This window comes from Amphibalanus amphitrite, unplaced genomic scaffold (genome assembly GCF_019059575.1).
Source record: "Amphibalanus amphitrite isolate SeventyFive unplaced genomic scaffold, NRLGWU_Aamphi_draft 001421F_arrow, whole genome shotgun sequence".
NCBI lineage: Eukaryota > Metazoa > Arthropoda > Thecostraca > Balanomorpha > Balanidae > Amphibalanus > Amphibalanus amphitrite.
The window spans coordinates 119,846-145,565 of record NW_024882914.1 but is presented as its reverse complement, the minus strand read 5'-3'; the positions used below and the strand labels follow the sequence as shown (position 1 = coordinate 145,565).

General features: G+C 50.5%; 1 protein-coding gene across 1 annotated transcript; it reads right to left on the bottom strand.

Moving 5' to 3' along the window:
* LOC122372938 (dynactin subunit 1-like) lies at positions 1 to 24,626 on the bottom strand. Its single transcript, XM_043350621.1, has 20 exons — positions 24,471 to 24,626; positions 23,019 to 23,225; positions 22,597 to 22,712; positions 21,205 to 21,366; positions 16,996 to 17,191; positions 16,457 to 16,604; positions 15,663 to 16,089; positions 15,060 to 15,219; positions 14,450 to 14,656; positions 14,032 to 14,205; positions 13,580 to 13,712; positions 13,095 to 13,285; positions 12,599 to 12,736; positions 10,433 to 10,606; positions 9,891 to 10,031; positions 6,182 to 6,284; positions 5,142 to 5,335; positions 4,507 to 4,734; positions 3,282 to 3,462; positions 1 to 239 (listed from the first exon to the last, which is right to left on the bottom strand). Exons 2-20 carry the CDS (start codon positions 23,187 to 23,189, stop codon positions 1 to 3), a joined length of 3,483 nt encoding a protein of 1,160 aa, XP_043206556.1. The 5' UTR covers positions 23,190 to 23,225; positions 24,471 to 24,626.
* Positions 24,627 to 25,720: the final 1,094 nt, after the last annotated feature.

Below are 25,720 nucleotides of genomic sequence, written 5' to 3'. Positions count from 1 at the left end.
TCAGCACGTTCCGTCCGCTATTTCACCGATCCTCATTCTCCCCTCACCACTCCGTACCTTGAGCGGCAGCATGGCATCCAGTTTTCGGCGCGTCTCGGCGCTGGCCAGGCTGCAGATCTCCGCCCGCTGGCGTCGGACTACCTGCTGCAGAGCGGCAATCTCTTGTAGTAGCATGGGCGAGTCGCGCACGGCCGGCGCCGGTAGAGAGGCCGGACCGCTGCCGGGCGACGAAGGCGATGCTGTGGGGGAGAGAAAGAGGGGTTAGAGAGAGAGAGAGCAACAGCGCTGGCAGAGGTCGGACCGAAGGCGACGCTGTCTGTGACAGAGAGAGGTAAGAGAGGGTGACGGAGACGACAAAGAATCCGCTCCGCTGATGGAAGACAAGGGCGATGCTGTGGAGACGAGAGACGAAGGGGGTTAGAGACACCAACAAGAAACGCCGAGTGGAGGCCAGCGAGAGGGGCACGCTTCCGAGTGAGAGGAGCGGGGAAGGTTAGAGATGTAGTCAGATGGAGGCAGTGGGTGGGGGACGGCAGAGACTAGAGATGATGGTGTAAAGGTGAGAAGAGGTCGAAACAACAGGTGGGGAAGACTGGTGACAACAAGCAGCAAAATGGTCGACATGAGAAGGACCTGGACAAGAGCACGGAACATAAACATGTTGGCGAGGAAGCACGAAGATAAGACTTGAGAAATGAACATGTAATAAAATAATGTAATTGTCACAACAAAATACCCTCAACAGCTGCTACATTCATCGCTGAATTAATGCCCACAACAGCTGTCCATAGCGCGCTATCGTATGGTAAACCCTCTCGAGCGGAAGTCCCTCTCTGTCCATTTACATGAGCACCATTCATAACCAGTGTGAGCGTGCCCCCAGCTGGGGTGCGCTGACATGAGCCGATGAAGTGCTCTGTCTCATATTCATACCCGGCCGCTGCGGCGGCACCTGGATGTCAACACCCTGAGCACGCGCCGGACGTCATCCAGCCGTCATCAGGCGTCATCAGGCGTCATCAGACGACATCGGCTCTCCACTGAAGGCACTGGTGTGAAGCGGTGCTCACGCTCACACAGACACTCTTGACAGATAGTCAAGAGACCATGGTTGACAGCCTGACAGTCACCAGTGCTATCTCCAATCGGAATACGAGCCAGCTTAGTGTGTCGTCAGTCTTTAATATCGCTGGCTCGCCCGCACCTAGCTAAAAAGAGGAGCGGCCGGGAGCGTTCGGAAACGGCGCAGAATAGGACAGTGCTGAGGGCGTCATGGTCAGGCCAGGAGAGCCTGATCTGATGGAGGGAAGAAAGAGTGAACGGAGCTCCCTCGGTAGCGTTGACGACAGATGCAACGGTGGCGGGGAACTTGGATAGAAGTATGGGTATGGGTATGGGTAGAAGTATGGGCAGGGAGTTTGGGTATATATTATATATTAAGGGTATATATTAAGATCAGTAGCCTCTGACGAGTGACCTCAGAGACCTCAGGATGCCACTGTCAACCGCAGCAACGTCAGCGGCCGAAAACAGCTGGGCGCCTGACTGAGGTGTTACGTTGGGCTAACACACAGACGGGTGTGAAGGGTGATATTTCACGGCGTACAAGCGACCGACCGTGGGCCGCACGTGGGCGGAATAGCGAAACAGCGCCGAGCGCCGCGCGATACACAGTGATGTCAATGTTTCCGATATCCGTACAACAGGCGTGACATCGCTCTGTCACAGCCGGGTAGTTCTCGGCAGCTCTGTTTGGACTGACGCCTCAGGGAGACGCGGCGTGCCTCTGATCTGACTCGGCCGGACGATTTGTCCGGTCTGGGCTGTATGACGGCGGTGGTTACCATTCGTTCGCCCCTCCGCGCCGCATCCCCGGTCGCTGGTAACTAAATGACGTAACCTGATGCAGAAGTCTGTTGTCTTGGCGCGCGCCGTATAGGCAGGATTTTGAGCGTCCTTTAGTCGGGTTCAATTGTTGCGTACACCACAGGGACTAAGCAGCCTAACAGTCTGACATCAGTCAGTCTGCCTGAAGTTCTTGATTGTTCTTCCGACTTCCACTCAGTTGTGTGTCTGCTTAAAGCAGCTGTTCAAAGTAGCAATATCTGGTCCCAGCAAATGACCTCAAATGATATTCGGTGGTAGAGTGAATCGGAATAGAAGTATTTTGATGACACACTATCACTCATACTCAGTCAGTGCTTTGGTTTTGCACCGAATTTTTCGCCCCATTGAACCTCGAAGTCGCTTGGGACTAACTTTCTCGCATTCTCGATGAGCTGGCCAAATACGCTGGAAATGACGTAACCCGCACGCGCAATGACTGATGACCTCAAGGGACGGGGAAACACCGCTGACGTCAATGAACAAAACCCCGTTCTGGGTGGCCTGCATTTGCTGAGAGCATTTGCCGGCAACGCCTGGACACGAAAAGTACCCGGAGGTGTCGTTTTAAAGTGACTTCAGAACATGTTTTTCAGTGAGGCTCTGGATAGGACGAGCAGCTTCTCTCTTGTCACCGAGATAAGACAGCGCCTGTTCCAACTTGTATAGCTAAGAAGATTTAGACCCATGATAAAAGATGAAATGGGGCCTCTTTTTGCGCGATGCCCTGATTGCGCTTAACCTTGTTATAGTAAGATCAATAGTCATGATATAGTACTAACCAACTAAGCTAGCCACAAAGCTCCGGTGTTCTCTGCTTTGATACCAAACCACAACAACAGCTTTAGTGACTACCTCATCAAACCATCTAGGGTATTTTCATACATGCATGCCTTAACAAAGCGTGAAAGTAGACTGGAAGAATAATACCTACTTCAGTCTGCTCAATAAGCACGATAAACATGAATGTCGAGACACGCCCTATGTTCGAACCATTTTTAAGCCACAATTTAATTAAGAACTTAAATAATGCCGTATCTATCATTCTAAAAAATAAGCATCGTACACGTTTATCTTAAGCCCACATAACAAACGTGAATATGGAATTGCTCTGGGAGAGCAATACAAGGGAGCAGGGTCAATGGTCAGAAAGCGATTAGCACAACGTCCAGACAAAAACGCCACGATGCCAGCATGACGCGCCAGTAAAATCCCACTGACCCTCCGAAACCCTACTACCCTACTAAATCCCACAGACAGGCGGGGCTTACCAACCAGACCCTCTCTCCAACCCAATGTCAACCTGCTCCCAGTCGCCTCCACTCGCCATTCCCAGCCCCCCCCCCCCCCCCGACTCATATCCGAGCTAGCTCAGCCTCCCCTACCCCCCGACTCACATCCCAGCGTGCTCTGGGTCAGCCCCTGCAGCAGCTCCTTCTTCTTGATGAGTTTGAGTTTCTCTTTGAGCTCGGACCGCTCAGACTCCAGTGACTCGAGGTCCGTCTGCAGGTGGTTCAGCGTTTCCTCCGACTCGCGCTCCTTTCTGCGCAACAGCTGGTTGGCGTCGTCCAGCTTCCTCTGCGGGTCAAAGAGGGGTAAAAAAGGAGTTAAAAGGGGTTACAAGGGTTTAAAAGGGGCTAATAGGGGGGCCAATGGGTCAACAATTAGGGGTGAAAAAGAGACAGACTTATGGTCAGTGCGGAATGAGCTAGAGCGGATTCAACACGGGGTCAATCATGGGAAGAAAGAAATTTGCGTGGATGGGAGAGAATGCGATATGGTCAGTCGTCAGTGCAAGTTCAATATAAGGCAATGTCCAGTGGACAACTGGTCGAGTCGACATCATTCAATGTCATAGGAAGCCACACACAACTCGTGACCAAGATTTGCCCGAGCAATGCTGGGGAGGGCCAATACACCACGAGCGACCTAGACAAGACAGATGGCGTCCTGTGTACTACAGCGAGAAAATGAAACAGTACAAATACCAGCGCGGTCTGAGGAGGCATTCAGAACAAACAACCAGTCAGGAATCACAAACAATATCAGGGTAGAAACAGATCAAAACACAGTAAAGCAGGATTGCAACACTATCCCCTCTTTCGCCGCCGTGTAGCACTAGCATTACCCAGGTGTTAGCTTATCTGCCGACCCGCATTGTCCAGTGTGTCAAACGGCAGAGAAACATTGTTCTCGGCCGGTCACCGACCGAACCGAGACCCACTTACACCACCTCACACGGAAACGTCGTGCAGTGGGGGCATCTCCAGTCCTCAGGACTGCCTTCGCGTGGCAACAGCCGACTTTCTATCATCGTTTTCTAGCGTTGGGCAGGCTATAAATTGTTGAACTACCGGCACTGTGCCTAATGAGACCACCTGGTCCTAATCAAACCTTCTTTCTTCCACCCTGTGAGACTTCATCCTTACTATTCGTGACCACGCACTCTCCCTTCAACATCAGCACATGGTGCGTAATTCCTCTTCCCCATCACTGTTTAGTCTCCCTTCTTTCCATCCCCATCACCATAAATACCGCCTCGCCTTCCTTACCTACTGCAGTCTGTTCCATCCTCCTCCTCACCATTAAACCACCCTCCTCCCCCACCCCTGAGCTACCGACCTGCAGTTTCTCGATGGTAAGATCCGCGTCCTTCGCCGATCCGGACAGCTTCTTCTCGGCCATTTCGCGCCTGACGTTGGCTTCGCTCAGCTCCTCCGCCTTCATCTTCAGCGCCAGCTTGAGCTCCTTGATCTCCTCCTCTCTGTTCTTGAGGCGCGCCTTCATGCCGCTACCCTCGAGCATCTCGGCCTTGACGGCGCGCTGGCGCAGCTCCACTGGCGGTGTCGGCTGTGGAGGGAGAGGGGGTGGTCGGCTTTTACTATAACGTTATCCAATCCATTCATTCCATATCATTGCCTGCACAACATTCTTTTTTAACAATCAGTGGGCTACGAAAACAGCCCAACCCCACACCGCAACACAAATCAGGCTTAGAAAGGCTTAGCTTATCCGCATTCCTCATATAGGTGCTGAGCACACGAGGATTATGGTAGATAAATGGCCCATGTGAATTCTTAATTAGTCCTCGCTGCCAATTGCACCAATTATCTATAGGTACGTCCTTGTCTGATTTTCTTTTTTCAGTCACCATCTGCCTGCTAGTTTCTCGTGCCATCATCAATCTCTTCAACCACCTTTTGCATTTTCAGACACCTTCTCCATACCATCTACCCTCTCATCCCCGTTCCACCCACCTTCTCCGGCACGGAGCCGTCGAAGTCGTACTCTCCCTTCTCCAGAGCGTCGGCCAGTCGGGTCAGCTGTTCGGAGACAGCCGTCAGCGAGGAGCGCAAGGAGTCGGCGCCGTGGTCGTCTGCGCCGTACACCAGGTCCACGCTGCGCGCCACCGCCTCCATACACTTGGACGAGGGCAGGCCCGACTCCACGTCTGCCGGGGGAGGGGGGAGGGTTAGAGGAGGGGTGAGAGGGGGAGGGGATGAGGCGCATCGCTATATATGTGTTAGTACGTGCCACGTATTGAGAGAAAATACTGGAGATAGTCATAAAAAAATGCAAAGATGATCGTTTGAGTCACAAGATAAATGAAAATGAAGACACGCAAGATCTTATTCGAGGCTGAACTAAGTCCATGCGTGTTCACGACGCTGATATAAACAGATACACTGTGACGGTAAGTCGTTATTTCACGTCAGAACATTCCCGAGCCACATATCAGCCCGGAGGATAACGCGACCGCAGTTGTTTTCGTGTTGTTATCGCCGCGTGCGGTTAGGAGGCGCCAACACAATACTGTCACATCGTTCCTCATCGTGTGACACATTGTCTTCACGCAGCTATCTCGGCCACGGAGTGAGTTTGTGGTCTCCGGCCTGCGCGGTATGCTCAGATGTCGTGACGATAGGGGAGTTACGTGGTCGGTGACCCATGACCCCGAGTTGTGACGTGAGAATGATAGTGGAAAGAGAGGAGGGAAGGGGTAGAGAGGAAGGAAGGAGAGTGAAAGGAGAGGGGATAAAAAGGATAACAGGAAATGAGATGGAGGATAAGGGGAAGGCAACCAAATGGAAAGAGAGAGATATTTGTTTCTTAGGGCCTTAGGGCGCCCCGACAAAGGGCATTTTGCGCTAAATAAAAAGAGGGAGAGGGGAGTAAAGATAGATAAAAAAGGAGAAAAGAATCAGGACAGGAAGACGGAGAGGAGCGAGAAGAGCGGATAGAAGGAAAGGAAGAGAGGGAGAGTGAAAACACAGATAGGTGGTAGAAGACACGTTACCGGTGAGCGCTGCCAGCAGCGGCGTGGAGGCACGTCCGACGTCCCTCAGCACGGAGCCCACCCGGTACAGGTGGCGCAGCACGTCTCCGATCGAGTCGCCCACCTGGCGACGGAGCAGAAGAGGTCAGAGGAGGTCACGGGGGGGTCACAGTTGTGACAGACGGGACACCGGGTCATAGAGAGGTCACGGTGTCAGAAAAGGTCACGGGGAGTTAGTTCACGGGGAACACTCACTGGTACACTCGGGGACAGATTGATGTTCCACCACTCCCTACCCATCGGGCTCCCATGGCTCAGCACTGGCTGCTGCCAGTGTTGCCTGCCCTCAGCACTGCTCAGCACTGTCTGCCAGTGCCAGTGCTGCCAGTGCTGCCACTGGCAGCAGCCAGTGCTGAGCCATGGGAGCCCGATGGGTAGGGAGTGATGGAACATCAATCTGCCCCCGAGTGTACTCCATCACTCTGTCAGCATTGACTTAGCATTGACTGACACGACCGTCAAAGACGGGTGCACGTCAGAATAGCTAGTGACATTTGAGCTAGTGACTTTTGAACTAGTACAAAACAGCTAGTGCCTCAAAACAGCTAGTGACAAAACAGCTAGCGTCAAAATAGCTAGTGAAGCAAAATAGCTAGTGCTTAGAAACAGCTAGTGACAAAACAGCTAGCGTCAAAGTAGCTAGTGAAGCATAAATAGCAATTTCGTCGTCAAAATAGCAATTTCGTTGGACCTCTGTTCCCTTCCCATTCACTTCGCTTCAAAAATGCAAGATATCTATGACTGTAAATATGTATTTCCCGCGATATGCCATCTCTTTAATTCCCCGGTGCCCCGTTTTTAATTTGTTGTTTGTCCTAGGGATCCCGTCCTCTGTCCTCCTAGCATTCCAAATAATTTTGTCAAACTACGGTGCTCTTCTGCTCCTTCTACCCGTGGGGACTCTTCGTCGGGAAAGAATCTATAATAGCTGCTCTACGAATAAGCTATTTTGCTCATTAGCTATTAGTCGACGCTAGCGATTTCTATAGCTACATGGGCGTAGGAACGGCTGGAACATTGTGGGTGCATGGGTGCAGAAATCCAGCCATGGCCGGTGAAGCCGGGGGGGGGGGAGGGGGTAGGGAGCGGCACCCGAGCGGAGGCTCCTTGTGAGCTTTGAGGGTGTACCATGTCGAAAAGGTACCTACCGATGATAAGTGTATTTAGAAGCGTTGATAATGTCAATATTGACTACCGCAAAAAGTACCTAAATGCGGCTAACTTAGCCATTTTCGAAGATAGGTATCGGGCTCAAACTTTTGACAGTGGGTCATCGGTATGTGTTCAATCACATGTGTTCCGTTGCTTCCTTTTTTACTTGAGCGCAAATGTAGGTTTTGAAGACCATCACAGTAGCAAACGCTTCTAAAGGTGGAAAGTGGGCAAAATATCCTGAATTTGTTGTGCTGCATGGGAAGTAGTGTTGATGAGAAAAGGGGTTTTTGTTCCAGATTATTGTGGGTGCAGAAAACATTGTCTGCACCCACTGGAGAATTATTGTGGGTGCAACTGCACCCACTGCACCCATGGTTCCTACGCTTTGAAGCACTAGCTATTTTGCTCTACTAGCTATATTGACGCTAGCTGTTTAGTCACTAGCTGATTTAATGCACTAGCTATTTTGCATTACTAGCTATTTTGGCGCTAGCTGTGTTGTCACTAGCTGTTTTGAAGCTCTAGCTCTTTTGTACTAGCTCAAAAGTCACTAGCTCAATAGTCACTAGCTGTTTTGACGTGGACCCTCAAAGACTTCCCAGTTCTGCAACGTTCTGGGCTTAAATAAACATCTAGAGAAGCAGCAATGGCCTCATTGTCGGACGATCACGGTCGATAACTCAGAACCGATCGAAAGCAGTATCAGTAGCGAGAAGCAGCTAAAGCAACTGGAAAGTCTGCAGTAGACGGCAATTTGGCGTATTTTGGCAGCGGCCTTGCAGTTTCACCTGTCGCCAGATTCTCTTTACTCGTGTTGTTAGCAAGGGAAAATAGGCGCGGCCAACGTCAAAAAGGGTATACTCCGAGTAAAACCGATGCGATTAGACATATCCGCAAAATAGCTCCATAAAAATATGCGCTCCTAACAAGACCAATGAGACTCAAATACGACTTCCGTATACTGATTCCGGAAGAAACTGCCGATGCCGTGCGGCGGCCGCTAATATGCCCGTTCCAAACATTCATCGTCTGAGTAATTGTACGACTTTCCAAGAGGCCGGCTGGATATCTATGTTGTAACAGTGACGCAATTGTACCATTGCAGCCACAGCCTGTGTCCGACTTTCTATCCTCTTCACCGGTCCGTGATACAATTTAGCTGACTCATCCGTCTACCCAGCATGGACGGCACCTGTTCCCCGCACGGAGAATATTCTATACACTGACAGACGCGCTACAGTTACACGTCAACCACAAGCCTTTGCGCCCGACTTTTATCGGTTACTGAAAACTGGACATGAAGCAGGCTCAGCCTCGACTCATCGTTACAGCACGCGCACGGGCATCGCCATTTACGTAACAGTATGGAAATACAGTTGTTCAGTTAGTCACGGCTTCGCGGTATGTCCCAGTAGAGCGTCATTCCCTGACCAAAGTCCGTCAGCTCACGGTCGCCCGTCGAGCTCTGGGGCACGCACAGTACCAGTCAGCTCACGGGGATCGCTTCTCTGTGGTGGAGGGAATTCTGCGCCCATCCCAGCGGCTAATCGTATCAGAGTGGGAGTGAGACTCTCCAGCCGGCCCGACAGGGGAGAGTTAAACGAAGTGCGCGGCACGGCGACCGGTACATGCCGCTTACCGCTCGGTTTGCTGAAGGCTGAGTAAGTGGAATGGATTAAAGGTTCGCGGTGCGGCAGTGGTACACGTTTACATGACCGATGTAGAAATGTAATACGGACTTAGCTGCCTGTCTGAACAATACGCGCTTTTCTGAACGGAAAATGAAATGTTTGACAAAGCCACAACACGGCTGTGGGCTAACTCTAAGAAAACTAATCAATGGACACATCACGCAGAAGCGCTTCAATGGGATTTGCAGACAGGTCCTATTTTACTAGAATGACTTGCAGCTAGCATGCAACATGTCACGACTTCCCAGAGGCTCTCAGCCGTTGGCTGATACAATTCCCCATACGAGCTGGATTTAGCCCGAGCTCGAAGCCGGGAATTAGGTTAAGGGCTAACTTAAGGCCAGCTGCATCACGTTTGGAAGGCAGAGCACACAAAAAATGTGGGTTTTTGTCATTATCGAGTTCTTCCGGGCCACGACCATATGGAGTTGACATGCGATTTAGTTCTGACCTACCATCTTCGCATGCTGGGCGAAGTTAGTTTAAGTTCGACTCGGTCTCGAGACCATTATAGGTACTTATGAAGAAATAAATAAATAAGGATTACTTCCGCTGATACCAAGACATATCGGCACGTCTTATTCGAGGAAGTTGTCCCTGTCTAGCATTGGTTTCGTCAACTCATCAACCAAAAGCATTTAAAACAAGCATTTTCAAAGTAAACCAGACGAAAAACAGATCACCTAGTAAAAATAGGAGATTATATCAACTGATTAGCATAAGAGACCCCTATCCACCTGGTTAGGATACGAAATCCTCTGAGTCTTCCCTGATAAGGGTAAGGGACCCCTTTCAACTAGCTTGGATAGGAGATCCCCTCTCACCTGGTCGGGATAGGAGATCCTCTCGGCCGATCCGTCCTGGGGTAGGCGGCGTCGGACCCTCTTTGCCAGCTGACCACAGGCCTCGGCAGTGGCGGCCAGCCACCCAAACAGCGTGTGGGACTCGCCCTCCTGCGAGATCACCTGTAGCAGCGCGTGGGGACGTGCAGTCAGAGAACTACATAGGGGCGAAGGGTCAGAGTGGAGATGGCCACTGGTCCGAAGATGTGGTAAAGAGGAGACTAGGGCGCCTTTCCCAGTAGCTGAGGGAGGGACGCAGTTTTTGTGAACAAAACTGACTGGATGATTACCGCAATGACATATTCAGGCTAAGTATATCGACATGGAGCATCAAGTTTAATGAGCTCAGGCATAATGCTTTGGCTACACCAGACCTAGCGGGGTCCTGATAGTTCCTTACTGTTGTAAGAGTTTTCATGTCTAAAATCCGCAACAATTGGCCCCAGATAACACTAACGATCCTTTTGAAACTCTTCCAGCGCTCTCTCATTACAAGCGGTGCTGCCACCGCCGTCGTTACCCACCTTGAGCCGCTGAGCCTCGGCCTCTATCGACGAGCAGGCGGAACTCATGGTTTTGGCGGAGGCCAGCAGATGGCTGTAGTGGTCGGTGCCAGCTGATGCCAGGTGGTTCGGGTAAAGGCTGGTGAAATAGTTCAGCACGCGTTCCATGTTCTCCAGGCCAACGTTTTCACCCAGCTGAGGACACACGCGGACAGGTTAGTGAATTATAGACGAAACACTGGTCTACAGCGCTGTTCCAGACCAGTGGCGGCGCCACGAATTTTCGCCTGTGGGGGCAAGATTGAGGTGACTCGACTGTTGTCTGATACGCCGATCTGCAACATCCATGACCATCGCGGGCCCGGAAGGGGGGGGGGGGCGTTTTCGCCTCCCCCTGGCGAATATTTCCGATACCTCACGAACGCTTAGAAATAGAAAGACGGAACTTGCTGTACCTTATCCCCATTAATTTCACATCTTTTGAAGCAAAAAAATTGGACCTAGCCTTCTTGATAACGTCTAAGGGCCGATTTTTCTAGACTCCTGCACGGCAAACTTCGGCGTCACATATGTGAACTTCAACCAGATGCCCAAAATAGAGTATTAGAGATAAAGACAGATTACGAGCACGGTTGTGTAGCATTTGACCTAGAAAAAGTACTTAAGTAGCTTTGGTGACCTCAGGTCAGAGGTCAGGTCAACGACCCTGAGCTGGGACTTTAGTTTTTTGCAAATAACTTCAGTAAAATGTTCCTAGAGCTACGGCAGTGGTACCTTCGCATTCGTCTTGTCGAGACGCGTCAAATGACATACATGTAAATTGTTTGGAAAAGGTCAAGTTATATGTTGACCTCATGTGACCTCGAATGACCTTTGGTTGACCTTTACACATGAAAGGTCGTTTGTGATGATTTCGTAGCCGCTGATCACGATTCTGGCATCCATTTTGCTCTGTTTCCATTGACGAAGGCACTTTGTTGTCGAAACGTCTGATCTTATTACATTGTTTTTTTTTTATTGTCATTGTCGTTGAGATTGACTTGAGTTGAAGGTACTTTGAGACCACTACAAAAGTGCCGGTTTTTGTCATTGACCTTGACTCCTGACCTTGAAAATTGACGTGAGGTAAAACAAAGTTTAGGTGCTTTAGAATCTTCTCGTAGATACCTTTCGTTTGGTACCATTTTTGTTTCCGTAGCTGCCTTATCAACGTTGTTAGACAGGTGGGGGAGGGCTACCCCCGGGCTGCGGTGGTTGGGATTACCCCCGGGCCCGGCCGGGTTAGGGTCGCGAACAAATAAAACTATAAAACTAGATTGCGAGACACAAACCTGTGAAAACGTTATGTTGTTCCTTGATATGTAAAATGATGTATTCCTCACAACAATAGTCAGTACCTAGTTCTCTCTTTCCCGTAGTACGTATATGTGCGATTCTCTCACACACGATTGATGCCTACCAGAATAAGCTCCATTTGGGCGACCCACATACATTTCCAGACAACCCGAACATACATACCTATTACCTATCACATTTTGTCATACCTCCCTGAGCTCAGTCTCAAGGGTTCCCAAAAGAGGGTGATCTCTTCTCTGGCCGACTTTTGACAAACTGCCTCTCAACCTCCTCGAGGTCAAGTTCGAGGGGCGAGGGCAGCCTTCTGGTGAATGAAAATGAGTAGGAGAATGAGTGGGGGTAGGATATATGCGACAGACGATCCGAGAACGAACGTTCTGCTGATGCACTTGATACGGGGACCGTCAAAAACAGCGTACCTACTATTATAACCGCCTATCATGAATGTTGCACCGGTCTTCTGTTCCCAAATTGTCAGCCAAATTTTGTGGGGGCAAAAACATAGTCTTGCCCCCACGGCCTCCTACCAGTGGGGGCAGTCTGCCCCCACTGCCCCCACGGTGGCGCCGCCCTTGAAGACAGGCAATTCACCTCAGCTCAGCTTCCAGTCTCCTCAGCAGCCTCGACCAGCTCCCTGAAGCGTCTTTGCATGACACAGAGTCACATACTGCTTCGTTACCTGATCCTTCGTGCCCTAAGTCCTAACTGCCTGGCCTCTGTATCGTCATCTGTTCCTCAATGACATTCCCCAGCCCTACGAGCCTTCCCCTGTTCCTCTAATCCATTTCCAGGCCCCTCCCTTCCCCATTCAGAGTCCCTCAGCGTCATTACCTGATCCTGTCGGAGGAGCTCGATGTAGAAGTCGACTCCCCTCTCCTGCGCGGCCATCTCCGGGTAGAGAGTGCCGACCTTCAGCAGTGTTTCTACATCGACCGTGTCCAAAGCGTGACGGTACTGGTCCAGACTCATCTGCCAGGGATGGGGGGGGGGGGCGTTAGGTCAGAGAGGATAGGACAGGGGCGGACGTGACCTCCGAGGGTCAGGGCAGAGCGGAAACAGCGGGGAGGGTCAGAGGCTGGAGACTGCACGGCGCTCACAGCCGGAGTTAACAAATGGAGATGGAGATTCACTTTTTCCACAAAGTTCATGTCCCCACTATCGGGCTCAAGATAAGCAAATGGGTAGCCAAGACTAAGAAAACAATGTTCCAGAACATATGATTATACACTGCAAACATATTTACGAGTAAGGAAAAGACCTGTAAAAAAGTCATAAATATACGAAAGACAATGTGTCCGTTGAACAAACTACTCTGACCGTGACCCACCTGTAGAGCCAGCAGCAGGTGGATGAGCCGCGCGCCGAAGCAGTACTGCTCCACCGTGTGCGTCTTGAGCACGGCCGTCTTGTCGATGGTGGCAGGGGCCGGGAAGCGGTCCCGCAGCTGGGCCAGCAGGATCTCCGCCTTGACCGTCAGCCGGCGCACTAGCAGAAGTACCAGCACGGCGTCGTGGTCGCCTGGTGGATGGACAGGCGGGGAAGGGGACGGGAGTGAGGGGCGCGATAGTTTGGGGGTGGTCGAAAGGGCGGTAACGCTGGGCTGGTGGCGATGATTGTGTTTGGGTAGTGAGGAAAACTCCATACTCCATTAGGAAAACTCCATTATACTCCATACTCCACAGTCTGCAAAGCTTATGGCTCGCAATTTCATTCGAGTACCAACTACCAACGCTATATACAGATGATTAGCCCCCAGCCTCTACCACAAGCGAAATCTCTTTTAACACACTTCTGCCCTTCTGCCATTCTCACCTCCCCTGGCCAGGAACGAATCGGGCAGGAACTTGGCCAGCAGCTCCACGTGCCGGTTCGACTGCTGCACCTCGATCTTACGCAGGTCCATTTCGATCGCCTTGGCGTGCGCCTTCGTCTCAGCAAACATTTTCTGAGAGGGGAGAACACCAAATGTCATAAATTCTCTTACAATGAGCGAAACTGAATATCTTTTATCGCACACCCATCTTTTCACTTCAGTTAGGTATGAAAATATAATAAAACTACTTAAAGTAACACTACGTGAGCCTTCTAATCAAACATCAGAAGCTTTTATACGACATCAATGAAACTCGACTCTCATCCTCTTGCAGTAGACTTTTATAATCGCTCTAACAATTTCATATTTGCATATAATCCCTCTTTGTCTGTACCTTTCCTGTTATTCACCGACCCCTCCATTCCCCGAACCCCCCCCCCCACCAACCCACCTTGAAGTCGATCTTCTCTGCCGGCACGCCGACTGGCTTGTTGGTCTCCTTCTCCAGCTGATCCCGCAGCTCGGTGTTCTGATCCTGCAGTCGCTGTACCAGCTCCCGGAACTTGCCGATGGTGGCCAGGTGATCGGCGATTACCTCGTTGGCGGCGTCCAGATTCCGCTCAGTCTGTGGGGGTGAGCGGGGAGGGGGATGTTAACTTCAGTGTGTCGGGACAAGAGTTTGACGAAACAATGGCTTGGTGGTTTATCTTAGTAATGGGGGGTCTCCTTGCAATAGCCTCCACTCCCTCCTAACGGAACATCATAAAGCACTGTCTACCCTTTACACGTTACATCCTACCAGCGCCCGCATGCCCTGTCTTCCCATCTCTATACTCCACCTCACGCCTGCTCAGCGTCACTTCACCGACCTGTCTCATCTGTCCCGTCTGCATGTCCAGCTCCTGCTTCAGTTCCAGCTCAGTCTCTCTAAAGTTCTCGGCGATCTCCTCGTTCATGTCATGCAGCGCCTCCAGGGTTTCGACCGACTCCTGCAGCTCCTGAATCTTGTCCTCCTGAGCGAGGTTCCGCTGAGAGAGGTGTTCGACCATCTCCTCGGCACCGAGCGCCGCGTCCACCTGAATGGGGAGGGGGGGGGGGACATTAGGTCAGTCAGTGGGGGGTGCCGGACGCAGGAGTCTGTCTCGGTGAACTGGACACGAACAAATTCAAAGACAACTTGAGAGCGTAGGTACTGGCAATTAGCCGCTACCGCGTGTTAAATAGACTATGGAAATTATGACCACAAGACCCATTATCTTCCAGCATCAACATAGTTGCTGGAACTTCATGCAATCCATAGATTTGTTAGTTTCGCATAGCCACTCTTCCCTTTTCCAAGAAGTCATCATTCACCATACAACCATTCAGCCCACCCAGCTACAACTCACAATCATTTACCTTTCTAACATCTCCCTTCCTCTATCTCCCCCTTCCCACCCAGCAACTCCCTCCTACCACCCTCACCCTCAGCTCACGCACCTGTTCCTGCAGATCGGCGATGCTGGCCTCCATCTCCTCCGAGCGGGCCCGGAACTTGTCCCTCTCGCGTCCCAGCTCGGTCAGACTCGTCTTCAGCGTCTCCATCTCCTTCTGGGTGCGCTGCAGCTCGTGTTTGTCGTGCGCGGCTACGTCCCGCATCCTGGCGGCGACAGGCGGCAAGGCGTGAGGGGTGTAGGGGTGTAAGAGTGGAATGCATGTGTTCCTGTTCGGTGTGGTCCGGGGAGCGAAGGGCGTGGGAAAAGGGGAAAAAGGGAACGATCGTAGAGGCAAGGACAAAATGAGAATAATGACGTTTGACTTTCAAGTGTGCTGAATATATAATAAAAAGGCCATTGGCCTGCATAAGGACAAAATGAAAACGAGAACGGTAAGTGTTTGAATCATCAGACCGGCCATAATAAGAAATGCGGCTTTATAACTAAGTTTTTCTGATATTTTTTTTTGGCCTGATTAAACTGAGACCATCTACCCTCCCTAACTATTCCCATCCACAGCCCAATGTCTCTGAGTATCCCGTAACTCCATCCCTCTACTCACTCCTTTCTAACCACCCCACAGCCCGACTGGCTCCTCAGCACCCACCTGATGAGTGTCTCCTTGAGCCGCTCGTTCTGCTGCGTGAGCTGCTTCACCTGGAAGCTGGTGGCGGCCGCCTCGCCGCTGTCGCCCTTCTGTTGCACCTCCTCCTGCAGAATCTGCAGGTCCAGTCGCAGCTCCTCGATCCGCTCGTTGGCCTGGTCGAGCTCCAGCTGCAGCGTCTCAGCCTTCTCGTCCGCCATCTCCTTGTCGAGCGCGGCCATCTCCAGCGTCTCCTGGACGTCCGAGGTCTCCTCCTGGATCCGCTGGCGCTCCTCGATCGCCTCCTGACGCTCCTCCTTGGCCTTTTTAAGCTCCTTCTGCAGCTGCGCCTGCTGCTCCAGCATGCGCGCCTTGAACTCCTGCAGCTGCTCCAGCTGAATGCGCATCTTGTCCAGCTCCTTGAGCTTGTCGCGGTCCTGGGCGCGCTTGGCTGCGGCGAGGGGAGACACAGAGGATGCAGTTAAAGCAAGGGCTACGAGCCGACGTCAGCGAGTGTTTGGTGTTTGACCTACCCCCAGAGCTACATATATAATCAAAACTGCAATCCGGACCATATAGGTAATGAAACTGAAAGCCGTTTTACTAAAGAGCTGCAGCCTCCAATCGACAACAATTTCCAGCTGGGAAACAATATGGTCGAGATATTATTATTACAGCAAAGAAGCCGTCGACGATAACACAGCTGAAGCTACAAAATCTACAAAATGTTTTAAGAATCTTATCACCATCAGCACGATCTTTCTCCTAACTCCACGCCGCAGTCTCCTCCTAGTCCTCAATATCCTTTCCCCTCTTACTTTTAAGTGTTTCGAGTTTCTCGTTGAGGTCTTTGACCTCGTCCCGGAGGTTGTCGATCTCTCGCTGCTGGTCGGCGGCTGACGGTCCGGCCGGAGCCGCTGCCGCCGGGCTGGGTGTCACGGGCGCGGCGCTCTCCACGAAACCAGTCTGTGGGAGGGGCGAGGTAGCAGGTGAGCGAGACAGTCCGTCAAATGACATTGAAACTCTGACGGAAACATTTCACCTGGAGCCTGATGTTCGCAGTTTTTGAAGCACGTAGATCACCATCATGGAATATCATACGCAATGAAGCATGGTCTAACTGAGGCAATTATGGTTTACTTGAGAATGGGAGCTGCGAATGGGTTCACCTAGCAGCTGCTACAATACTGCTTTCTAGTGAACCGAAACGTACCCATTAACAGCACCAACATTCCATGTTAAACCAGTCGAGTCTCCTTGCTAACCCAACACATTCCAAATTGTGCAAATTCAAACATGTCATCCGATTAACCAAACTATATCCGCACATACACACACATACAAGCAGCTCACGCACCTCGACAAATGAGGCCCTCTTGTTAGCGGTAAGGTCCTGCGTCGAGCCGGTGGCACTTCGCTCCTTCTTTGGCGAGATCTCCAGCGTGGAGGATGCCTTCTTGGTGGGCATGTTGCGCCCCTTGGGGCTGATTTTGGTCGGCTCGCGCGGGGAGGCATGGCCCGAGAGGCGGCCCGTTGAGCCCGGCGTCGGTAGCCTGCAGCCCAGCCCAGAGGGTTCAGGGTGAATGACAGAAAGGTATGGTTTTAGGGGGATGGGAGCTCTCAGAGGCGGATCCAGCTCAGAGGTTTGGGGGGGGGGGGCAAACCATAAACATTTATCGATTCTTTCCATGCATCGTCCATAGGCGTAATGTTGAAATCATGCCGTTTGGGGGGGGGGGGCAAATGCCCATTTTGCCCCCCCCCCCCCTGGATCCGCCACTGGGAGCTCTCACTCAAACTAGCTGGCGACAATGGCCCTGAGTGAAAAAAATGCACAGGTATGAATTACATAGTGAATCGGCTATTTGATGAAATTATAATAAACAGTCATCGGCGCGAGAGGGGGACGACGTAAGGGTAGCTTGTGAACTTTAAGTAAAAAAGGCGTGAAATATCGCACATGATGTACCACATAAACAATGATAAGAACCTTCTGAGACATGAGGGATGAAGTGCGCAAAATGCTCAGACAGTATAAGCATTAAGCAAGGCAATGTAGGGAATATGATGAAGAAGCAGGGTAAGGATAATAATGGGTGAACTTCACAATCACTGCCACAGGGAATGAGGATTGAAGGGGCACGGCATAATATTTACTAACACACTTAAACACTGTAAACTATAAACAAGCATCACAAAATGCATAATGACAGGTGAACAAACCCTTGAACATTTCGCTCATCATCTATGTAGAGATATAGATAATGTATGTCACAAAATATCACTATGGGCTGGGCTCCCAGGAACCGCATACGGATGACGGAACCGCCGCTCTGCGATGATGCTGAAAAGGGCATGCAACTTGCAATGCAGACATGCCAGCCAGTGCAATGACGCGACGTGCAGACAGGCAGACAGCCAGGCGGGCTCTGCACAAATGCACAGGTATTCGGAGACGACACAATTAATAGGTATACGGCGAAACGGCAATACGGCAAGGGTACAACGGTCATTGGCACGCCTAGCCGGAAGGACGGACAGAACACTGAAAACGGACCGCTGAGGCTGGAAGCTGAAAAATGTCGGATAGGACTGAAATGGGGATATATTCGTTGGGCTGCGTTGATATCTTTGGAGCATAAGTTTCCTAAAGGCACGCCAGGGAAGCGGGAATTTCATGATGAAGTTTTCTGGTAGAATGTTGGAGCCATTGAAAGGTGTATCTAGAAGTCACAAATATTTTGTAGGTATTCAAGCTATCAGTATTCAGTAGATAAGATAGGTGCTCAGAGATTGAATCCAGCACAGATCATGCTCGGGAACAGACACGGAGACACGGAGATATACAAGGAGACACAGAGAGACAGAGACACGACATGCCAGACTGCGGAGACACGCCAGAGGAGAGATCGCCAGCTAAAACACCACATTTTGCCGATCACACCGAGACAGAGCGTAGAACTAGACCGATATGGAATCAAATGATAGAATGGTGTGGCCTAAGAACTCTCGTCAGATTATAAAAATTCATCGAAACGGAAACAGTTTGAACAAATAGGCGAATTAATATCATGATAGGCACTAGGCAGACCTAAGAATTTCAAAACAATGGCAGCTGCAAACCAGACTGATGAGACGGTCTATGAAATGAAGGATTTTTTCAACGTTACTTTCCAACTAAAAACCATCATGAAAGCTCATGCATCCCTCCGAAAACAAAGTCAGCTGCATAAAAGAAACCAGCCAGCAGTCAAGACTTCCACAACATAAATACCCCTTGCTTCTTCAAAAATCAAAGAGGTGTGAATGTTAAAAAGTGCACAGATCTAACCACTCCAAAATGTGTTGTAATGTGGAATTCAAACCGATTTCCTCAATCCCCTCACAAATAACGAAGTATACATGAAAAAAATCATATTTTTGTAACTAAGCAACTTATGTAGAACAGCAGGAAAGAACAGCAAGCCGTTCGAGTCCAAAGCTACCAAACAACTGTCCGGGAAAAAAATCACAGTTCCAACAATACACCATAGAAGCACTGCTGCTCCAGGAACCATAACTGCTACTGAGGAATAGAAGGCACAGCTAGCGGCACTGCACAGAGCGATAGAGTCTAACCACAGACTTACTGGAGCCGCTGACGCCTCGGCCCCACCGCTGGCTTTCTAGGGGGCAGAGGGGGACACCGTTGGAGCATACAGCCCCAGCGTCCCCAGCGCGACAGGCTAAACGAGGAAATATGAACCACGGAACCTCAGCAAAATTAGAGAACGAAAGCCACCCGAATTCGTAGTGCTCTGTAACCAAGTTGAAAAGCTAGCCCTGATTCAGGAACATCGCCGTAAATAATTCCAGAAAGGAGCATGCCCAACACCATAGCCCGTGGTGCGTCGATGACCTTCCAAACACCGAACTAAGTGCCACCCTTTGCCGTGCCTGACGCCACACTATCCGTGCCCGCACAAGCGACCCGTGCCCTGTGTCACGGTCAAGGTGTTCAGACCGTGCCAGACCCGTGAATTAAATCTGCCTGCGTGCGAAAACCCCGTGAAACAGGCCGGGTCGCCTGTGGGGCGACTATTTCTTCATCCCCTGCCTACCTTCCGGCATGAGGGTCGCGCCGAGCAAAACTGAAAACACAGCGCCCACCGTTAGAACACGTCTGCCTGAGCAGCACAAATTGTCTCAGCACACTGTAACAGCACATAGAGACAGCACAGGTCTGTTGTAGCAGCACACAAGGTAAGGCATGGGCCAATGGTAATACCATAGTACGGTTCAGGTCTCTTACAACACAGGGAGGCAGCAAAGGACTGAAACGACAAAAGGAAGATGAGGTAAGCGTGCTTGTGAGGAGGCAAGCATAAGAGAAAGCGGAGGCCGGGTTTCACCGTCATACAAGGGAGAACAGAAACTCAGAGGATAGGGTAAAGACTTGATCACTGCGGGCAGAGTTCAGGATTGGCACATCATCTGCGAAATGGGAATGAATGAGGGCCCAGCTTGGACTTCCATGAATATCTGGCGAAAGAATCATTGAGAGTACAATAAGCACTTGATATTCTTAGCTTTAAAGTTCATCCTTGTGGCTTGAAGAGCAACGTTGACAAAAACATATGTTCCTATCTCACTAATAAGCTCATAACACGTTGGCCTATATCCAAGTCATTGTTTTCAGAGCTAAGGTGTCCCTATTAATCGTTAAGATTCGTTGTTGATTAGTCCTTGCGTCCTTGCATTCTAGTTTCGCACCGTTCTAGCATACGGTGTCTCGCTCTTAGCCAATTATACGCTGTTTCAATGGTTTCCGCGCGGCGTTGATTAGTTCTAATCAATGCACCGCTTAGCTCGCGGTGTCTAACTCTCCAAATACTGGACGAATCCCCCATACAAGCACGCATTCTGTAAAATGTCTAGTTCTCTCCTGCGCGGGTCTAGGTAGTTCTCGCGGCGACGGGGGCAGCCGGCTGGCCCCCGTCGCACGTTTGGGTTAGTGGGCGGTGGGTGCTGTAGCGGCGTGGGTGCTCCCCAGCCGATGTAGGTTAGTTCGAGGCACCGAAGACCCCGCGGCGCATGGACCACGGACGTGTACCACACACTGACAGAAAAGACATCGTCAATAAATGACAGCGACGAAGGACAATGTGAGCTACGCCCAGGTGAAGACACTGGGATCTACAGATCAGACATAGAAACTACAAATGAGACTAGCATCCGACAAAGTTGACCCGGACAGAGACTGAAGCCCAAACAATCTATGCCATGAGACTGTCTCCCAGTGACCCAGCCACTGGTCAGAAAGCGACTCGAAATCGAGTCAATCGCTATGACAGACCAAGACCAAGACCAAGAGACTATCACAACCAGATAGACAGATAGACGCCGCCGCGGGGTCTACGCATCACAGGCGGACGGACGATCCAGCTAAGACTAGAGACTAGTAGAGTCGGCGGCGGCGGCGGGCCGGCATTCCGTTAGCCCCGCCGGGTCTACAAAGGACAGAGATCAGCCACGGTGCGCGGCGGGCGGCGCGTGCTCCCCAGCCCGTGCGAGCGGCGTTTGTTACTTGTTGACGCTGTCGCCGGACCGCGAGCGGGGCATGGCTGCGGCCGCGGCCGGCCGGCCCGGGGTGGCCGCCGAGCTGGGCGCCGCCATGGAGAGGCGCGGCAGCCGCGACAGGCCGCCGCCCACCGACGCCGAGCCGCCCGACGACAGACGAGACGCCGGGCTGGACGCAGCGGTGCACAGATGCGTGCGGGACGTTGTGGTGACATGTGGGGACAATGCTGACACTCGGTGACAATCGTTGACATTCAGTGACACTCGGACTACACTCGGGCATACTTGGTGACACAGGCATACTCTATGTGGTCAAACAGTGAGCTTCTAGAGGTTGTGAATAATGAATATGCGGCGGTGAGAGCTGAGGCAGTGTTAATAGTGCTGAGCAGTAAGTTTAACTCAATACTGCAAGTGAAGGCACGGCGTGAGGGTGCACTGGAAACACGATAGCCGGGTGCGAAACACGTCAATATAACTCGGACTCTTCCGGCCACCACTCACACACTGTGATATACGGCTAGACGCTGTAAAAGAAATAATCATCCACGTGTAACCGCGCAGCCGGCCGCCTGAAACAGCAATGTTAAAACTGCACATGAAAACAAGTGCGCCAGCTACACGGCGCACTTGTTCTACAGGGGAGACCTCTCGACAGCTACAACTGGCCACCATCAGCAGACCAGTAGCCATGGCGTCACAGCAGGCATCGGCCCACACCCTGATCGGCAACGAATGCAACGTGTCGGCGGCGTCACAGACAGGCGTCACGCGTGACCAAAAGGCGTTACCCATCACAGAGGGGCGTCAAGCGCAACAGGGAGGCGTCACGCGCAACGGGCAGATGTCACGTCACTGGACAGCGTCAGGGAGACAGGCGTCCCCTGACAGCCACGTGGGAGCTACCGGGGCCGGAACTGGACTGAAATAGCACTGTGCGCCAAATGAGTTCAGATACGCGGCTGGAAGCGGCGGAAACGGTCAACTGAAACAAATGCCTGCAGCGTTACACGGTGCAGTGCGGCTGTCAGTTATCTGTAAACAGAACGAGAAGGGCTGCGTAGAGCGGGAAACCGTACTCATTTGTGGCTGTGGAGCAAAAGAAATAAAGCGTGAAATTATGGTTCACAGTTGACCTGGCGTAACGAAATAAGCTCAAACAAAATTATCAAGAATATTTCGCATGTGCAATTTGCAAAGCGGCACCAAACCACTCAGTTGGTAGTAATCCTGAGTTAAACCCGGCTCCTGACGAGATTATTTACACCTTTATATTTCTACCCCTCAATTGTATACACTCCTAAAGTGGCCGTACAGACGCACACGCACACGCGCACACACGAGCATACAAACGAACGCACACACTAGAACCTATATCTCAAATTAATGTACCACCTACCGACTTTTCGGTTTTTCCGGTACCGGGGTGGCGGATTTAGAGCCGGGTGCAGAGCCGCCTCCGTCCAGAATGGTGAGCTGCGTTTGGCGCACGAACACACCATGGTTGTCTTCACACTGTGGGAGGGGATGGGAGAGTGGGATGAAGTCAGCCACGCAGCAACGGTTGATCTTAACAGACCAGAAAAAGGTACAACAACCCAGGAAATGTATGCTGTCGGCTAATGATAAACAGTAAATCGGGCATGATGAACGGCGGATGGGAGACGGCACGAGAGCATTGCTATTTTTAATGTTCTAAAATGAGATTCGAGCATTTGAAGAAAAAAACTTTACCTCGAATTCAAATTGAATCTGTCAAGGAGTGAGTTGACTGCATCAACAACTGACCGAACCAGGACTCCTGCACCTCCATTCACTGACCTGAAAGTACGTCTTTCCCTGGACGGTGCCGTTGTTCTTGCCCTTGGGCTCGTCGAGCACGACTCCGACCCATTTTCCGGCGGCGAACTGAGCGGTGCCCACGTAGGCCACGGTGCCGACGCAGTCTTTGGTCTGTACGCGCTGGCCCACCTTCACTGACGGTTCGGCCATTGTGAATGGACTCGGCTACTGTGCCAGTTACAGTGGCTGTGGAAACTGAAGGCAGGGAGAAATGTCACTCAGGGATTTGCTTAAGACAAAACTGGAACTGACAGCCATTCAGCAGTCAGCTGCCAGCCAGCCAGTCCAGTCCAGCCAGTGGTTTGACAGCGATTTGACTCACTGCCACTAATGACTTACCTACCCTGTAACCACATGGGCCCTTTACACTTAACAGACTACTTAGCTTTAGGAGCCATAACTAATGTTTCCAGAGATATTCTAGAAAAGGGAAACAAGTGATACAGCCAAAAGGTTTACCTGCACTTTACAGGGCGAGTCTCAGTGAGTAGCCAGACTGCAAAGCATGATAACTTTGACAAGATTTAGTCAATGCAGCGGTACTAAGCTGGTGTGCACTTGAGATTTACTGTGGTGTGGTATGGAATCTGCATGGAGCTGTGCAGTCCTGACATGTTAGGTAGGTACTTAGGTACCATGCCAAGCTGCTATTCAAGTGTTGCAGTGTCCACGAAAAGAAAATGATGTAGAGCAGACACAATGGGGAATAATTTATTTTCATTGTAGTTTTGATAGGACAAGTGCAATGCTATCAGTTTTGTAATAGAATCTCTACATCTTCTTTGGTGTCACTCCGAGCTGGTGTGCCATGTGGATTTCCAGTCTTGTTGGTATCGGCTGGTGCAGAATTTTCATGGTCACCCTGGCTCTCATTCTTGGCCTAACTGGTGCAGCTCATCAACTCTGCTGCAAGTGTGAGTATGGATTAGTGGCTTTACTCAGGGCCAGAGGTGTAAAATAAAGGATTTGGGGGTGCTTGAGCACTCCTCAAATGTCAAAACTTCCCCTGAAATTGAAAAATTCACTAGTGATTCAAGTTTCAGTGTACACTGGTCACTGACACCTTCCATTAAAAATGAAAAACAGTTATGTAGATAGCAGAGCTGCTAGGAAATGCATGTAAGTACCTACCAAGTACCTTACTTCACACTACAGAGACATTTTACGCCACCATTCCGTTCCGACAATGCCGAAAAAGCACCCCTGGCATTTTCATCATGCTCCAGGCCTATAGGCCACCTTTGGCCTGACTTCACCAATCATTTGCCTCAGGCAGGATGGTTATCAACATATCAATATACAAGGGAAATATGTTCACAAATATGGAAAATATTTTCGTATATTGATCTCAAAATCAAGTGCACCAGCACTGTCAAACTGTGCAAACAAAAGGTCATTCCTGCTTCAGCTTAGCAGTCACGTAGTGCCTACCTTAGTTAACGCAGATTGTTGAAGTGCGTATGTCCAGAAGATCTGAAGTTAAGTTTTCAACTCTCGTACAATGTATATCACGGCAGTCGGCACACTACAACTGGATAAAATTTGAAAATTATTTTCACGAAACCGCCCACCGCGCCCTGCAGCACCACTGTAAACAAGTCACTTTATTCAAAAATGACGCACTTGTTTCATCTAATTTATAGTAAGTGGCTACCAAAATACTTAGCCTATGTGCAATGTAGGTATTAATGTTATACAAAATCAATCTAGTTAAAACAACATCATATGCCATACCTGTTTGAATTCCATCAATTGTAAGCGAAATGCAGCAAAAGTTTTTGGGAATTTTGAGCTCATCAACTTCAACTCTGTAGGGTACCTTCCGTCCAATCATAAGCCTGAAGGCCAGCCCAGCTAACAATTTGCCGTTGTTACAAGTTACAACGTCGTTGTCAAATGGTTACCACAACGTTCCGATTTATCGTTGTGACAACGTAATTTTGTCAGTGGCGGCGGAAGGTATTCTAGGATAGGGGTGCAAACGATATTGAAGCGCCCCTTCCCACTGGGCGCCCCTTACTATATACACGGTTGTAGTAACACAAACAGTGAAGAGACGTTTGACAATGTGTTGTACCTGTTAACACGTTCAGAATTACAGTTTTTATGTAACGAGAAATAGTTAGGTACATTCCATAGCGTAAATGTAACCTTCATAATGTTCGTTTAGAAACAACCTCATCACCATATCATAAGATTCTCCGAATAAGGCATATCGAAAAGAGTTACACGGTTCTTATACCTTCGTGTGGACTAGTGAATAAGGCGCCGAATCCATAACACTAACTCGGTGACAGAGAATTCTGGCAAGTCCCAAGTCATTCGTCTCTGGGCAAGTCCCAGCTATCTGGAAACGCGCGGTTATAGTACCGATTCATAAGTCAGGAGACAGGACGCTGCCATCTAACTTCAGGCCCATCAGTGTTCTCAGTGTGATAGCAAAGCTCGCAGAGAAGGTCGTAAGTTTGCAGCTTGTCGAGTTCATGGCTGAAACTCAGTTTCTAACACCAACGCAATATGCCTACCGCCCAAAGCACTCGACTGAGGACGCTGTGGTAGACGTAGTGAGCGCCATAGCTGCCAACAGAGACAAGGGCCAAGTGACATGTCTGACATCTTGTGACCTCTCCAAGGCTTTTGACACTGTTGATCGTGAAAGACTGCTGCAAAAACTCAACTGG

What these genes read in the sequence shown, in the direction of transcription:
- LOC122372938 (XM_043350621.1), bottom strand. Translation starts at nt 23,189, where the DNA reads ATGGCCGAACCGTCAGTGAAGGTGGGCCAGCGCGTACAGACCAAAGAC. An exon ending in GAAACTCGAAACACTTAAAA is followed by an intron (nt 16,090 to 16,456) that starts GTAAGAGGGGAA and finishes CCCTCGCCGCAG; the next exon opens with CCAAGCGCGCCCAGGACCGC. An exon ending in GCTGCTGGCAGCGCTCACCG is followed by an intron (nt 5,336 to 6,181) that starts GTAACGTGTCTT and finishes CTCCCCCGGCAG; the next exon opens with ACGTGGAGTCGGGCCTGCCC.